General features: G+C 45.0%; 1 protein-coding gene across 1 annotated transcript in view; it reads left to right on the plus strand.

Annotated features, from left to right (window-relative positions):
• LOC139541684 (lipoma-preferred partner homolog) overlaps window positions 1-15,521 on the plus strand; it is a 513,132-nt gene that overhangs the window by 313,229 nt on the left and 184,382 nt on the right. Inside the window, exons 6-9 of the mRNA XM_071346617.1 lie at window positions 5,010-5,294; window positions 10,023-10,109; window positions 10,344-10,473; window positions 10,767-11,170. Coding sequence (XP_071202718.1) covers window positions 5,010-5,294; window positions 10,023-10,109; window positions 10,344-10,473; window positions 10,767-11,170 — 906 coding nt within the window. The remainder of the gene's footprint in view (window positions 1-5,009; window positions 5,295-10,022; window positions 10,110-10,343; window positions 10,474-10,766; window positions 11,171-15,521) is intronic.

Consider the following 15,521-nt stretch of genomic DNA (forward strand, 5'->3'; position numbering starts at 1 on the left):
CTCTCATTCTAGTATGATACATACAGTCTATGTTCAGGCCCTCTCATTCTAGTATGATACATACAGTCTATGTTTAGGCCTTCTCATTCTAGTATGATACATACAGTCTATGTTCAGGCCTTCTCATTCTAGTATGATAAATACCGTCTATGTTTAGGCCCACTCATTCTAGTATGATAGATACAGTCTATGTTTAGGCCCTCTCATTCTAGTATGATAGATACAGTCTATGTTCAGGCCCTCTCATTCTAGTATGATACATACAGTCTATGTTCAGGCCCTCTCATTCTAGTATGATACATACAGTCTATGTTCAGGCCCTCTCATTCTAGTATGATACATACAGTCTATGTTTAGGCCCTCTCATTCTAGTATGATACATACAGTCTATGTTTAGGCCTTCTCATTCTAGTATGATACATACAGTCTATGTTCAGGCCTTCTCATTCTAGTATGATACATACAGTCTATGTTCAGGCCTTCTCATTCTAGTATGATACATACAGTCTATGTTCAGGCCTTCTCATTCTAGTATGATACATACAGTGTATGTTCAGGCCTTCTCATTCTAGTATGATACATACAGTCTATGTTCAGGCCTTCTCATTCTAGTATGATACATACAGTCTATGTTCAGGCCCTCTCATTCTAGTATGACACATACAGTCTATGTTCAGGCCCTCTCATTCTAGTATGATACATACAGTCTATGTTCAGGCCTTCTCATTCTAGTATGATACATACAGTCTATGTTCAGGCCCTCTCATTCTAGTATGACAGATACAGTCTATGTTCAGGCCCTCTCATTCTAGTATGATACATACAGTCTATGTTCAGGCCCTCTCATTCTAGTATGATACATACAGTCTATGTTTAGGCCTTCTCATTCTAGTATGATACATACAGTCTATGTTTAGGCCTTCTCATTCTAGTATGATACATACAGTCTATGTTCAGGCCTTCTCATTCTAGTATGATACATACAGTCTATGTTCAGGCCTTCTCATTCTAGTATGATACATACAGTCTATGTTCAGGCCTTCTCATTCTAGTATGATACATACAGTCTATGTTCAGGCCTTCTCATTCTAGTATGATACATACAGTGTATGTTCAGGCCTTCTCATTCTAGTATGATACATACAGTCTATGTTCAGGCCTTCTCATTCTAGTATGATACATACAGTCTATGTTCAGGCCTTCTCATTCTAGTATGATACATACAGTCTATGTTCAGGCCCTCTCATTCTAGTATGACAGATACAGTCTATGTTCAGGCCCTCTCATTCTAGTATGATACATACAGTCTATGTTCAGGCCCTCTCATTCTAGTATGATACATACAGTCTATGTTTAGGCCTTCTCATTCTAGTATGATACATACAGTCTATGTTTAGGCCTTCTCATTCTAGTATGATACATACAGTCTATGTTCAGGCCTTCTCATTCTAGTATGATACATACAGTCTATGTTTAGGCCTTCTCATTCTAGTATGATACATACAGTCTATGTTTAGGCCTTCTCATTCTAGTATGATACATACAGTCTATGTTCAGGCCCTCTCATTCTAGTATGACAGATACAGTCTATGTTTAGGCCCACTCATTCTAGTATGATACATACAGTCTATGTTCAGGCCCTCTCATTCTAGTATGATACATACAGTCTATGTTCAGGCCCTCTCATTCTAGTATGACAGATACAGTCTATGTTCAGGCCCTCTCATTCTAGTATGATACATACAGTCTATGTTTAGGCCTTCTCATTCTAGTATGATACATACAGTCTATGTTCAGGCCTTCTCATTCTAGTATGATACATACAGTCTATGTTTAGGCCTTCTCATTCTAGTATGATACATACAGTCTATGTTTAGGCCTTCTCATTCTAGTATGATACATACAGTCTATGTTTAGGCCTTCTCATTCTAGTATGATACATACAGTCTATGTTCAGGCCCTCTCATTCTAGTATGATACATACAGTCTATGTTCAGGCCCTCTCATTCTAGTATGACAGATACAGTCTATGTTCAGGCCCTCTCATTCTAGTATGATACATACAGTCTATGTTCAGGCCCTCTCATTCTAGTATGATACATACAGTCTATGTTTAGGCCTTCTCATTCTAGTATGATACATACAGTCTATGTTTAGGCCTTCTCATTCTAGTATGATACATACAGTCTATGTTTAGGCCTTCTCATTCTAGTATGATACATACAGTCTATGTTCAGGCCTTCTCATTCTAGTATGATACATACAGTCTATGTTTAGGCCTTCTCATTCTAGTATGATACATACAGTCTATGTTCAGGCCCTCTCATTCTAGTATGACAGATACAGTCTATGTTTAGGCCCACTCATTCTAGTATGATACATACAGTCTATGTTCAGGCCCTCTCATTCTAGTATGATACATACAGTCTATGTTCAGGCCCTCTCATTCTAGTATGACAGATACAGTCTATGTTCAGGCCCTCTCATTCTAGTATGATACATACAGTCTATGTTTAGGCCTTCTCATTCTAGTATGATACATACAGTCTATGTTCAGGCCTTCTCATTCTAGTATGATACATACAGTCTATGTTTAGGCCTTCTCATTCTAGTATGATACATACAGTCTATGTTTAGGCCTTCTCATTCTAGTATGATACATACAGTCTATGTTTAGGCCTTCTCATTCTAGTATGATACATACAGTCTATGTTCAGGCCCTCTCATTCTAGTATGACAGATACAGTCTATGTTCAGGCCCTCTCATTCTAGTATGATACATACAGTCTATGTTCAGGCCCTCTCATTCTAGTATGATACATACAGTCTATGTTTAGGCCTTCTCATTCTAGTATGATACATACAGTCTATGTTTAGGCCTTCTCATTCTAGTATGATACATACAGTCTATGTTTAGGCCTTCTCATTCTAGTATGATACATACAGTCTATGTTCAGGCCTTCTCATTCTAGTATGATACATACAGTCTATGTTCAGGCCCTCTCATTCTAGTATGATACATACAGTCTATGTTCAGGCCTTCTCATTCTAGTATGATACATACAGTCTATGTTTAGGCCTTCTCATTCTAGTATGATACATACAGTCTATGTTTAGGCCTTCTCATTCTAGTATGATGAACACAGCCTATGTAACCAAATCATCATGCCTCGGGTTGAAAAAGGAAATTGGAAAACATAGAAATTGTTCACTCTGAGTCTGTCAGTGCTGTTGAGACATGTTCTGCTGCCAATACATATAACCACTGGTGATCACCTCCTGTGACGATTCAGAGCCCGTAGTGGCTGTTTCCCTCCCGTCCAAAGATCACAACAAATACCTGGGATTTAACAGGTCTCCTCCCCAGCCTGTTAGAGTCCTGTAGCGTTGCCAAAACACCGCCATGATGTCCTCTCTGCCCAACAATTTATCCCCTCGTTCCTTCCCGGCTACCGTGCTTTATTAACCCTGGTCTATGGATGTAGGGAGGCGACCAGGACAGTATTAACCCTGGTTTATGGATGGAGGGAGGCGACCAGGACAGTGTTAACCCTGGTTTATGGATGGAGGGAGGCGACCAGGACAGTATTAACCCTAGTTTATGGATGGAGGGAGGCGACCAGGACAGTGTTAACCCTAGTTTATGGATGGAGGGAGGCGACCAGGACAGTGTTAACCCTGGTTTATGGATGGAGGGAGGCGACCAGGACAGTGTTAACCCTGGTTTATGGATGGAGGGAGGCGACCAGGACAGTGTTAACCCTGGTTTATGGATGGAGGGAGGCGACCAGGACAGTGTTAACCCTGGTTTATGGATGGAGGGAGGCGACCAGGACAGTGTTAACCCTGTTTTATGGATGGAGGGAGGCGACCAGGACAGTGTTAACCCTGGTTTATGGATGGAGGGAGGCGACCAGGACAGTGTTAACCCTGGTTTATGGATGGAGGGAGGCGACCAGGACAGTGTTAACCCTGGTTTATGGATGGAGGGAGGCGACCAGGACAGTGTTAACCCTGGTTTATAGAGGGAGGGAGGCGACCAGGACAGTATTAACCCTGGTTTATGGATGGAGGGAGGCGACCAGGACAGTATTAACCCTGGTTTATGGATGGAGGGAGGCGACCAGGACAGTATTAACCCTAGTTTATGGATGGATGGGACCAGGACAGTATTAACCCTGGTTTATGGATGGAGGGATGGGACCAGGACAGTATTAACCCTGGTTTATGGATGGATGGATGGGACCAGGACAGTATTAACCCTAGTTTATGGAATGGAGGGATGGGACCAGGACAGTATTAACGCTGGTTTATGGATGGAGGGATGGGACCAGGATAGTCATGTATTACCCTAGTTTAGGGGTTAAAGTAGTGTACTACCCTATGTTACCTGGTTTAAAGTAGTACACTACCCTATGGGCCCTGGTCTGTAGTAGTACACTACCCCTATGGTACCTGGTCTATAGTAGTGCACTACTACAATTTGAGACACATTCCTAGATAACCTGGAGATGCATATGGAGGAAGCAGGCAGGGTAGTTGCTTGACTGAGTCATAGTATCTTTTAGTGCGTCGAGATGCTGCTCCTCCTTTTAACAGACATTCGTCACAGCAGTGCTAAGTGACTGGGCGATATGCAGAACACGTCTTCAGGGCGTAAAAGCTAAATCATCTGTGCTCTCTGAGTTCTTAAGATCAAAAGATTAGATAGGAGGAATAACTTTAAAAAAATGAGTTGCAGGAACTTCATTTGTGACTGGAGAGAGACAAGACAGTGATGTTGTAATATTTTAACATTTATATTTGTTGGTGGATAAACAGAGACTCTTGTGTTCTGCAGAGGATTGAAAACTCTACTGTTATCATTCTGTTTTTACAGAACTCTGAGACTCTTGTGTTCTGCAGAGGATTGAAAACTCTACTGTTATCGTTCTCTTTTTACAGAACTCTGAGACTCTTGTGTTCTGCAGAGGATTGAAAACTCTACTGTTATCATTCTGTTTTTACAGAACTCTGAGACTCTTCCATCTGTGACCAGTCCCAATGCTCCGGTCACCGGCTACAAGCGTATGGTCCTCCCGACTCAGCCTCCTCTGACAGCCACTAAGAAGTCCACTCCCAAGGCCGGGGCCCCAGGTGGAACACTGCCCCGACCCCAGGCAGAGCACTCCTCCTCCGCACCCATCTCCTCTGCCTCCCCAGTGGCCAGGCCTCAGTTCCATACGTTGCCTCAGCCAGTCCCAGCCACCTACGCCACAGCCTCCACCCACAGCCAGCCCACCTTCAATGTACAGGTACACCATCCTAGCGTTAGCACAATGACTGGAAGTCTATGGGTATCTGCTAGCGTTAGCACAATGACTGGAAGTCTATGGGTATCTGCTAGCGTTAGCACAATGACTGGAAGTCTATGGGTATCTGCTAGCGTTAGCACAATGACTGGAAGTCTGTGGGTATCTGCTAGCGTTAGCACAATGACTGGAAGTCTATGGGTATCTGCTAGCGTTAGCACAATGACTGGAAGTCTATGGGTATCTGCACAATGACTGGAAGTCTATGGGTATCTGCTAGCGTTAGCACAATGACTGGAAGTCTATGGGTATCTGCTAGCGTTAGCACAATGACTGGAAGTCTGTGGGTATCTGCTAGCGTTAGCACAATGACTGGAAGTCTATGGGTATCTGCTAGCGTTAGCACAATGACTGGAAGTCTATGGGTATCTGCTAGCGTTAGCACAATGACTGGAAGTCTATGGGTATCTGCTAGCGTTAGCACAATGACTGGAAGTCTATGGGTATCTGCTAGCGTTAGCACAATGACTGGAAGTCTATGGGTATCTGCTAGCGTTAGCACAATGACTGGAAGTCTATGGGTATCTGCTAGCATTAGCACAATCACTGGAAGTCTATGGGTATCTGCTAGCGTTAGCACAATGACTGGAAGTCTATGGGTATCTGCTAGCGTTAGCACAATGACTGGAAGTCTATGGGTATCTGCTAGCGTTAGCACAATGACTGGAAGTCTGTAGGTATCTGCTAGCGTTAGCACAATGACTGGAAGTCTATGGGTATCTGCTAGCGTTAGCACAATGACTGGAAGTCTATGGGTATCTGCTAGCGTTAGCACAATGACTGGAAGTCTGTGAGTATCTGCTAGCGTTAGCACAATCACTGGAAGTCTATGGGTATCTGCTAGCGTTAGCACAATGACTGGAAGTCTATGGGTATCTGCTAGCGTTAGCACAATGACTGGAAGTCTATGGGTATCTGCTAGCGTTAGCACAATGACTGGAAGTCTATGGGTATCTGCTAGCGTTAGCACAATCACTGGAAGTCTATGGGTATCTGCTAACATTAGCACAATGACTGGAAGTCTATGGGTATCTGCTAGCGTTAGCACAATGACTGGAAGTCTATGGGTATCTGCTAGCGTTAGCACAATGACTGGAAGTCTATGGGTATCTGCTAGCGTTAGCACAATGACTGGAAGTCTATGGGTATCTGCTAGCGTTAGCACAATGACTGGAAGTCTATGGGTATCTGCTAACATTAGCACAATGACTGGAAGTCTATGGGTATCTGCTAGCGTTAGCACAATGACTGGAAGTCTATGGGTATCTGCTAGCGTTAGCACAATGACTGGAAGTCTATGGGTATCTGCTAGCGTTAGCACAATCACTGGAAGTCTATGGGTATCTGCTAGCAGTAGCACAATGACTGGAAGTCTATGGGTATCTGCTAGCGTTAGCACAATGACTGGAAGTCTATGGGTATCTGCTAGCGTTAGCACAATGACTGGAAGTTTATGGGTATCTGCTAGCGTTAGCACAATGACTGGAAGTCTATGGGTATCTGCTAGCGTTAGCACAATGACTGGAAGTCTATGGGTATCTGCTAGCGTTAGCCCAATGACTGGAAGTCTATGGGTATCTGCTAGCGTTAGCACAATGACTGGAAGTCTATGGGTATCTGCTAACATTAGCACAATGACTGGAAGTCTATGGGTATCTGCTAGCATTAGCACAATGACTGGAAGTCTGTGGGTATCTGCTAGCGTTAGCACAATGACTGGAAGTCTATGGGTATCTGCTAGCATTAGCACAATTTTTTTTTTTTTTTTTTTTTTTTACCTTTATTTAACTAGGCAAGTCAGTTAAGAACAAATTCTTATTTTCAATGACGGCCTAGGAACAGTGGGTTAACTGCCTGTTCAGGGGCAGAACGACAGATTTGTACCTTGTCAGCTCGGGATTTGAACTTGCAACCTTTTCGGTTACTAGTCCAACGCTCTAACCACTAGGCTACCCTGCCGCCCCAATGACTGGAAGTCTATGGGTATCTGCTAGCGTTAGCACAATGACTGGAAGTCTATGGGTATCTGCTAACATTAGCACAATGACTGGAAGTCTGTGGGTATCTGCTAGCGTTAGCACAATGACTGGAAGTCTATGGGTATCTGCTAGCGTTAGCACAATGACTGGAAGTCTATGGGTATCTGCTAACATTAGCACAATGACTGGAAGTCTATGGGTATCTGCTAGCGTTAGCACAATGACTGGAAGTCTATGGGTATCTGCTAGCGTTAGCACAATGACTGGAAGTCTATGGGTATCTGCTAGCGTTAGCACAATCACTGGAAGTCTATGGGTATCTGCTAGCAGTAGCACAATGACTGGAAGTCTATGGGTATCTGCTAGCGTTAGCACAATGACTGGAAGTCTATGGGTATCTGCTAGCGTTAGCACAATGACTGGAAGTTTATGGGTATCTGCTAGCGTTAGCACAATGACTGGAAGTCTATGGGTATCTGCTAGCGTTAGCACAATGACTGGAAGTCTATGGGTATCTGCTAGCGTTAGCCCAATGACTGGAAGTCTATGGGTATCTGCTAGCGTTAGCACAATGACTGGAAGTCTATGGGTATCTGCTAACATTAGCACAATGACTGGAAGTCTATGGGTATCTGCTAGCATTAGCACAATGACTGGAAGTCTATGGGTATCTGCTAGCATTAGCACAATTTTTTTTTTTTTACCTTTATTTAACTAGGCAAGTCAGTTAAGAACAAATTCTTATTTTCAATGACGGCCTAGGAACAGTGGGTTAACTGCCTGTTCAGGGGCAGAACGACAGATTTGTACCTTGTCAGCTCGTGATTTGAACTTGCAACCTTTTCGGTTACTAGTCCAACGCTCTAACCACTAGGCTACCCTGCCGCCCCAATGACTGGAAGTCTATGGGTATCTGCTAGCGTTAGCACAATGACTGGAAGTCTATGGGTATCTGCTAACATTAGCACAATGACTGCAAGTCTGTGGGTATCTGCTAGCGTTAGCACAATGACTGGAAGTCTATGGGTATCTGCTAGCGTTAGCACAATGACTGGAAGTCTATGGGTATCTGCTAACATTAGCACAATGACTGGAAGTCTATGGGTATCTGCTAGCGTTAGCACAATGACTGGAAGTCTATGGGTATCTGCTAGCGTTAGCACAATGACTGGAAGTCTGTGGGTATCTGCTAGCGTTAGCACAATGACTGGAAGTCTATGGGTATCTGCTAACATTAGCACAATGACTGGAAGTCTATGGGTATCTGCTAACATTAGCACAATGACTGGAAGTCTATGGGTATCTGCTAGCGTTAGCACAATGACTGGAAGTCTATGGGTATCTGCTAGCATGTTAGATAAAGGGCCTCATTGCCAAAATCCCCAAGTATTTCTTTAACCTCTTAAACTGCTCCAAGGGGCGCTGATCATTTCCTTTAACCTGTGTGTGTGTGTGTGTGTGTGTGTGTGTGTGTGTGTGTGTGTGTGTGTGTGTGTGTGTGTGTGTGTGTGTGTGTGTGTGTGTGTGTGTGTGTGTGTGTATATGTGTGTGTGTGTGTGCTCATGGGGGTTGGTAAAAATACACATACCATCTGTATCCCAAATGGCACCCTATTCCCTTTGTAGTACACTACTTTTCACCAGAGCCCTATTCCCTTTGTAGTGCACTACTTTTCACCAGGGCCCTATTCCCTTTGTAGTGCACTACTTTTCACCAGGGCCCTATTCCCTTTGTAGTGCACTACTTTTCACCAGGGCCCTATTCCCTTTGTAGTGCACTACTTTTCACCAGGGCCCTATTCCCTTTGTAGTACACTACTTTTCACCAGGGCCCTATTCCCTTTGTAGTGCACTACTTTTCACCAGGGCCCTATTCCCTTTGTAGTACACTACTTTTCACCAGGGCCCTATTCCCTTTGTAGTACACTACTTTTCACCAGAGCCCTATTCCCTTTGTAGTGCACTACTTTTCACCAGGGCCCTATTCCCTTTGTAGTGCACTACTTTTCACCAGGGCCCTATTCCCTTTGTAGTGCACTACTTTTCACCAGGGCCCTATTCCCTTTGTAGTACACTACTTTTCACCAGGGCCCTATTCCCTTTGTAGTACACAACTTTTCACCAGGGCCCTATTCCCTTTGTAGTACACTACTTTTCACCAGGGCCCTATTCCCTTTGTAGTACACTACTTTTCACCAGGGCCCTATTCCCTTTGTAGTACACTACTTTTCACCAGGTTCCTATTCCCTTTGTAGTACACTACTTTTCACCAGAGCCCTATTCCCTTTGTAGTGCACTACTTTTCACCAGAGCCCTATTCCCTTTGTAGTACACTACTTTTCACCAGGGCCCTATTCCCTTTGTAGTACACTACTTTTCACCAGGGCCCTATTCCCTTTGTAGTACACTACTTTTCACCAGAGCCCTATTCCCTTTGTAGTACACTACTTTTCACCAGGGCCCTATTCCCTTTGTAGTGCACTACTTTTCACCAGGGCCCTATTCCCTTTGTAGTGCACTACTTTTCACCAGGGCCCTATTCCCTTTGTAGTACACTACTTTTCACCAGAGCCCTATTCCCTTTGTAGTACACTACTTTTCACCAGAGCCATATGTGGAATAGGTTGCTATTTGAGACAGAACCAGTGCCTCTGTGACCACTGACAATCAAGTCATCATCTTCTTCTCCCCAGGTGAGGTCTGCCCAACCCGGGCCCCAGCACCAGTCCCCAGGACCCCCCCAGCGGTTTGCCCAGCAGCCTATCCGGAGCCCAGCCCAGGTCCAGGCCACGCCTTCTTTGTGTTCTTCTTCTTCTTCTTGTTACGTTAAAAACAGGGGAATTCCACTCCTTGTTTGTGTTTGTTGATGTTTATGCTTTATTATAGACAGCTAGGAAACAGATCGGGACATAGAATGGGAGGAGACAAAGTAGGGAAGAGAGGAAGGGTCTTCGATGGGGAAGGAGATGTGTTAGAGCTGGGAGTGTTAACCATTTGAGCACATCTCTTCACAGGTCCAGTACATGTCTGCTCAGCCACGAGGCCCTGACTTGGCCTACAGGCCTCCTCAGCCAGGCTTCGCCCCTCAGCCAGGCTTCGCCCCTCAGCCAGGCTTCGCCCCTCAGCCAGGCTCTGCACCACAAGGTGTCTAATCTACCTGACCTTTCACTCAACATTAACACACACTGTCCATTTGCACTTCTACCATGTTATGTTATCTAATATTACTTGACAACCTGTTTCCAATACATTTTAAATGTATTTAGAAACTAGTCAAATGCACCAAAACAAGTTTTTTCTGGTGTTTGTGAAAACGAAGACAAGTAGAATCCATTTTTATTGTTACAATTAAATTAGTGCTAAAAATGTCATATGTTATCGGTGTAAATACTGTATTTGTCAACACATTGTGAACATGTACATGGCGTTTGTGTCAGGGTACCCAGAGCAGACCTACCCTGGACCAGGAGGGTACGGGGGAGAACCAGGAGGGTACGGGGGAGAACCAGGAAACACCTGGAGTCCCCAGCCTAGCTATGCTGCTGCTCCTAGCCAGCAGGGCTACCCTGGACCAGGAGGGTACGGGGGAGAACCAGGAAACACCTGGAGTCCCCAGCCTAGCTATGCTGCTGCTCCTAGCCAGCAGGCCTACCCTGGACCAGGAGGGTACGGGGGAGAACCAGGAGGGTACGGGGGAGGACCAGGAAACACCTGGAGTCCCCAGCCTAGCTATGCTGCTGCTCCTAGCCAGCAGGGCTACCCACAACCTGTCCCTAAGAAGACCTACATCACGGACCCTCCTGCCAGCCTGGCTCCTCCTGCACACCTCGCCCCACAGAAGGTAAGAACCGAGCCCTGTGGCTTTATACCCTGGGATGGACATGCAGGATATTGGGTACTGGCCAGCGGAGCTGGTAGAGAGTGATTTTTGCTAGTAAGTGTAAAATCCGGGTCAAAAATCTGTGCCTATCGCAGGGCCATGTCTGAGGCCAAAGTTGAGTGATATTTATTACAGATACATGGCCCTTGGGTTGAAAATAACACATACATGTTACAGTGGGAAGACCTCCTCACAGAGACACGTTCATACATGTTACAGTGGTAAGACCTCCTCACAGAGACACCTTCACACATGTTACAGTGGTAAGACCTCCTCTCGGCGTTGAAGCCGTATAAAACAAATGCAACAAAATAAAGATAGTTGTGAGATATGGAAAATCATCTTTAATATGCATCCATCCAAATTAGTAACATTATAGATTTACAGCAGCTGGAGAGATGTGGTCCAGATTAGTAACCTTTACAGCAGCTGGAGGGATGTGGTCCAGATTAGTAACCTTTACAGCAGCTGGACTGATGTGGTCCCGATTAGTAACCTTTACAGCAGCTGGAATAATTTAGTCCAGATTAGTAACCTTTACAGCAGCTGGACTGATGTGGTCCCGATTAGTAACCTTTACAGCAGCTGGACTGATGTGGTCCCGATTAGTAACCTTTACAGCAGCTGGACTGATGTGGTCCCGATTAGTAACCTTTACAGCAGCTGGAGAGATGTGGTCCAGATTAGTAACCTTTACAGCAGCTGGACTGATGTCGTACCGATTAGTAACCTTTACAGCAGCTGGACTGATGTGGTCCCGAATAGTAACCTTCACAGCAGCTGGACTGATGTGGTCCAGATTAGTAACCTTTACAGCAGCTGGAGAGATGTGGTCCAGATTAGTAACCTTCACAGCAGCTGGACTGATGTGGTCCAGATTAGTAACCTTTACAGCAGCTGGAGAGATGTGGTACCGATTAGTAACCTTTACAGCAGCTGGACTGATGTGGTCCAGATTAGTAACCTTTACAGCAGCTGGAATGATTTAGACCAGATTAGTAACCTTTACAGCAGCTGGACTGATGTGGTCCAGATTAGTAACCTTTACAGCAGCTGGAATGATTTAGTCCAGATTAGTAACCTTTACAGCAGCTGGACTGATGTGGTCCAGATTAGTAACCTTTACAGCAGCTGGACTGAAGTGGTCCAGATTAGTAACCTTTACAGCAGCTGGAGAGATGTGGTCCAGATTAGTAACCTTTACAGCAGCTGGACTGATGTGGTCCCGATTAGTAACCTTTACAGCAGCTGGAGAGATGTGGTCCAGATTAGTAACCTTTACAGCAGCTGGACTGATGTGGTCCAGATTAGTAACCTTTACAGCAGCTGGACTGATGTGGTCCCGATTAGTAACCTTTACAGCAGCTGGAGAGATGTGGTCCAGATTAGTAACCTTTACAGCAGCTGGAGAGATGTGGTCCAGATTAGTAACCTTTACAGCAGCTGGAGAGATGTGGTCCAGATTAGTAACCTTTACAGCAGCTGGACTGATGTGGTCCCGATTAGTAACCTTTACAGCAGCTGGAGAGATGTGGTCCAAATTAGTAACACTATAGATTTACAGCAGCTGGACTGATGTGGTCCCGATTAGTAACCTTTACAGCAGCTGGACTGATGTGGTCCAGATTAGTAACATTTACAGCAGCTGGACTGATGTGGTCCCGATTAGTAACCTTTACAGCAGCTGGAGAGATGTGGTCCAGATTAGTAACCTTTACAGCAGCTGGACTGATGTGGTCCAGATTAGTAACCTTTACAGCAGCTGGACTGATGTGGTCCCGATTAGTAACCTTTACAGCAGCTGGAGAGATGTGGTCCAGATTAGTAACCTTTACAGCAGCTGGAGGGATGTGGTCCAGATTAGTAACCTTTACAGCAGCTGGACTGATGTGGTCCCGATTAGTAACCTTTACAGCAGCTGGAGAGATGTGGTCCAGATTAGTAACCTTTACAGCAGCTGGAGAGATGTGGTCCAGATTAGTAACCTTTACAGCAGCTGGCTGGACTGATGTGGTCCAGATTAGTAACCTTTACAGCAGCTGGACTGATGTCGTCCCGATTAGTAACCTTTACAGCAGCTGGAGAGATGTGGTCCAGATTAGTAACCTTTACAGCAGCTGGACTGATGTGGTCCCGATTAGTAACCTTTACAGCAGCTGGAGAGATGTGGTCCAGATTAGTAACCTTTACAGCAGCTGGACTGATGTGGTCCAGATTAGTAACCTTTACAGCAGCTGGAGAGATGTGGTCCAGATTAGTAACCTTTACAGCAGCTGGAGAGATGTGGTCCAGATTAGTAACCTTTACAGCAGCTGGACTGATGTGGTCCCGATTAGTAACCTTTACAGCAGCTGGAGAGATGTGGTCCAGATTAGTAACCTTTACAGCAGCTGGAGAGATTAGGTCCCAATTAGTAACCTTTACAGCAGCTGGAGAGATGTGGTCCAGATTAGAAACCTTTACAGCAGCTGGACTGATGTGGTCCCGATTAGTAACCTTTACAGCAGCTGGAGAGATGTGGTCCAAATTAGTAACACTATAGATTTACAGCAGCTGGACTGATGTGGTCCCGATTAGTAACCTTTACAGCAGCTGGACTGATGTGGTCCAGATTAGTAACCTTTACAGCAGCTGGACTGATGTGGTCCAGATTAGTAACCTTTACAGCAGCTGGACTGATGTGGTCCCGATTAGTAACCTTTACAGCAGCTGGACTGATGTGGTCCCGATTAGTAACCTTTACAGCAGCTGGAGAGATGTGGTCCAGATTAGTAACCTTTACAGCAGCTGGAGAGATGTGGTCCATATTAGTAACCTTTACAGCAGCTGGACTGATGTGGTCCCGATTAGTAACCTTTACAGCAGCTGTACTGATGTGGTCCCGATTAGTAACCTTTACAGCAGCTGGAGAGATGTGGTCCAGATTAGTAACCTTTACAGCAGCTGGAGAGATGTGGTCCAGATTAGTAACCTTTACAGCAGCTGGACTGATGTGGTCCCGATTAGTAACCTTTACAGCAGCTGGAGAGATGTGGTCCAGATTAGTAACCTTTACAGCAGCTGGAGAGATGTGGTCCAGATTAGTAACCTTTACAGCAGCTGGCTGGACTGATGTGGTCCAGATTAGTAACCTTTACAGCAGCTGGACTGATGTGGTCCCGATTAGTAACCTTTACAGCAGCTGGAGAGATGTGGTCCAGATTAGTAACCTTTACAGCAGCTGGACTGATGTGGTCCAGATTAGTAACCTTTACAGCAGCTGGACTGATGTGGTCCAGATTAGTAACCTTTACAGCAGCTGGACTGATGTGATACCGATTAGTAACCTTTACAGCAGCTGGACTGATGTGGTCCAGATTAGTAACCTTTACAGCAGCTGGAGAGATGTCGTCCAGATTAGTAACCTTTACAGCAGCTGGAGAGATGTGGTCCAGATTAGTAACCTTTACAGCAGCTGGAGTGATGTGGTCCAGATTAGTAACCATTACAGCAGCTGGACTGATGTGGTCCAGATTAGTAACCTTTACAGCAGCTGGACTGATGTGGTCCAGATTAGTAACCTTTACAGCAGCTGGAGTGATTTGGTCCAGATTAGTAACCTTTACAGCAGCTGGAGAGATGTGGTACCGATTAGTAACCTTTACAGCAGCTGGACTGATGTGGTCCAGATTAGTAACCTTTACAGCAGCTGGACTGATGTGGTCCAGATTAGTAACCTTTACAGCAGCTGGAGAGATGTGGTACCGATTAGTAACCTTTACAGCAGCTGGACTGATGTGGTCCAGATTAGTAACCTTTACAGCAGCTGGAATGATTTAGACCAGATTAGTAACCTTTACAGCAGCTGGACTGATGTGGTCCAGATTAGTAACCTTTACAGCAGCTGGAATGATTTAGTCCAGATTAGTAACCTTTACAGCAGCTGGACTGATGTGGTCCAGATTAGTAACCTTTACAGCAGCTGGACTGAAGTGGTCCAGATTAGTAACCTTTACAGCAGCTGGAGAGATGTGGTCCAGATTAGTAACCTTTACAGCAGCTGGAGAGATGTGGTCCAGATTAGTAACCTTTACAGCAGCTGGACTGATGTGGTCCCGATTAGTAACCTTTACAGCAGCTGGAGAGATGTGGTCCAGATTAGTAACCTTTACAGCAGCTGGAGAGATGTGGTCCAGATTAGTAACCTTTACAGCAGCTGGAGAGATGTGGTCCAGATTAGTAACCTTTACAGCAGCTGGACTGATGTGGTCCCGATTAGTAACCTTTACAGCAGCTGGACTGATGTGGTCCAGATTAGTAACATTTACAGCAG

The sequence above is a fragment of the Salvelinus alpinus genome, chromosome 16 (genome assembly GCF_045679555.1).
Source record: "Salvelinus alpinus chromosome 16, SLU_Salpinus.1, whole genome shotgun sequence".
Lineage (NCBI taxonomy): Eukaryota > Metazoa > Chordata > Actinopteri > Salmoniformes > Salmonidae > Salvelinus > Salvelinus alpinus.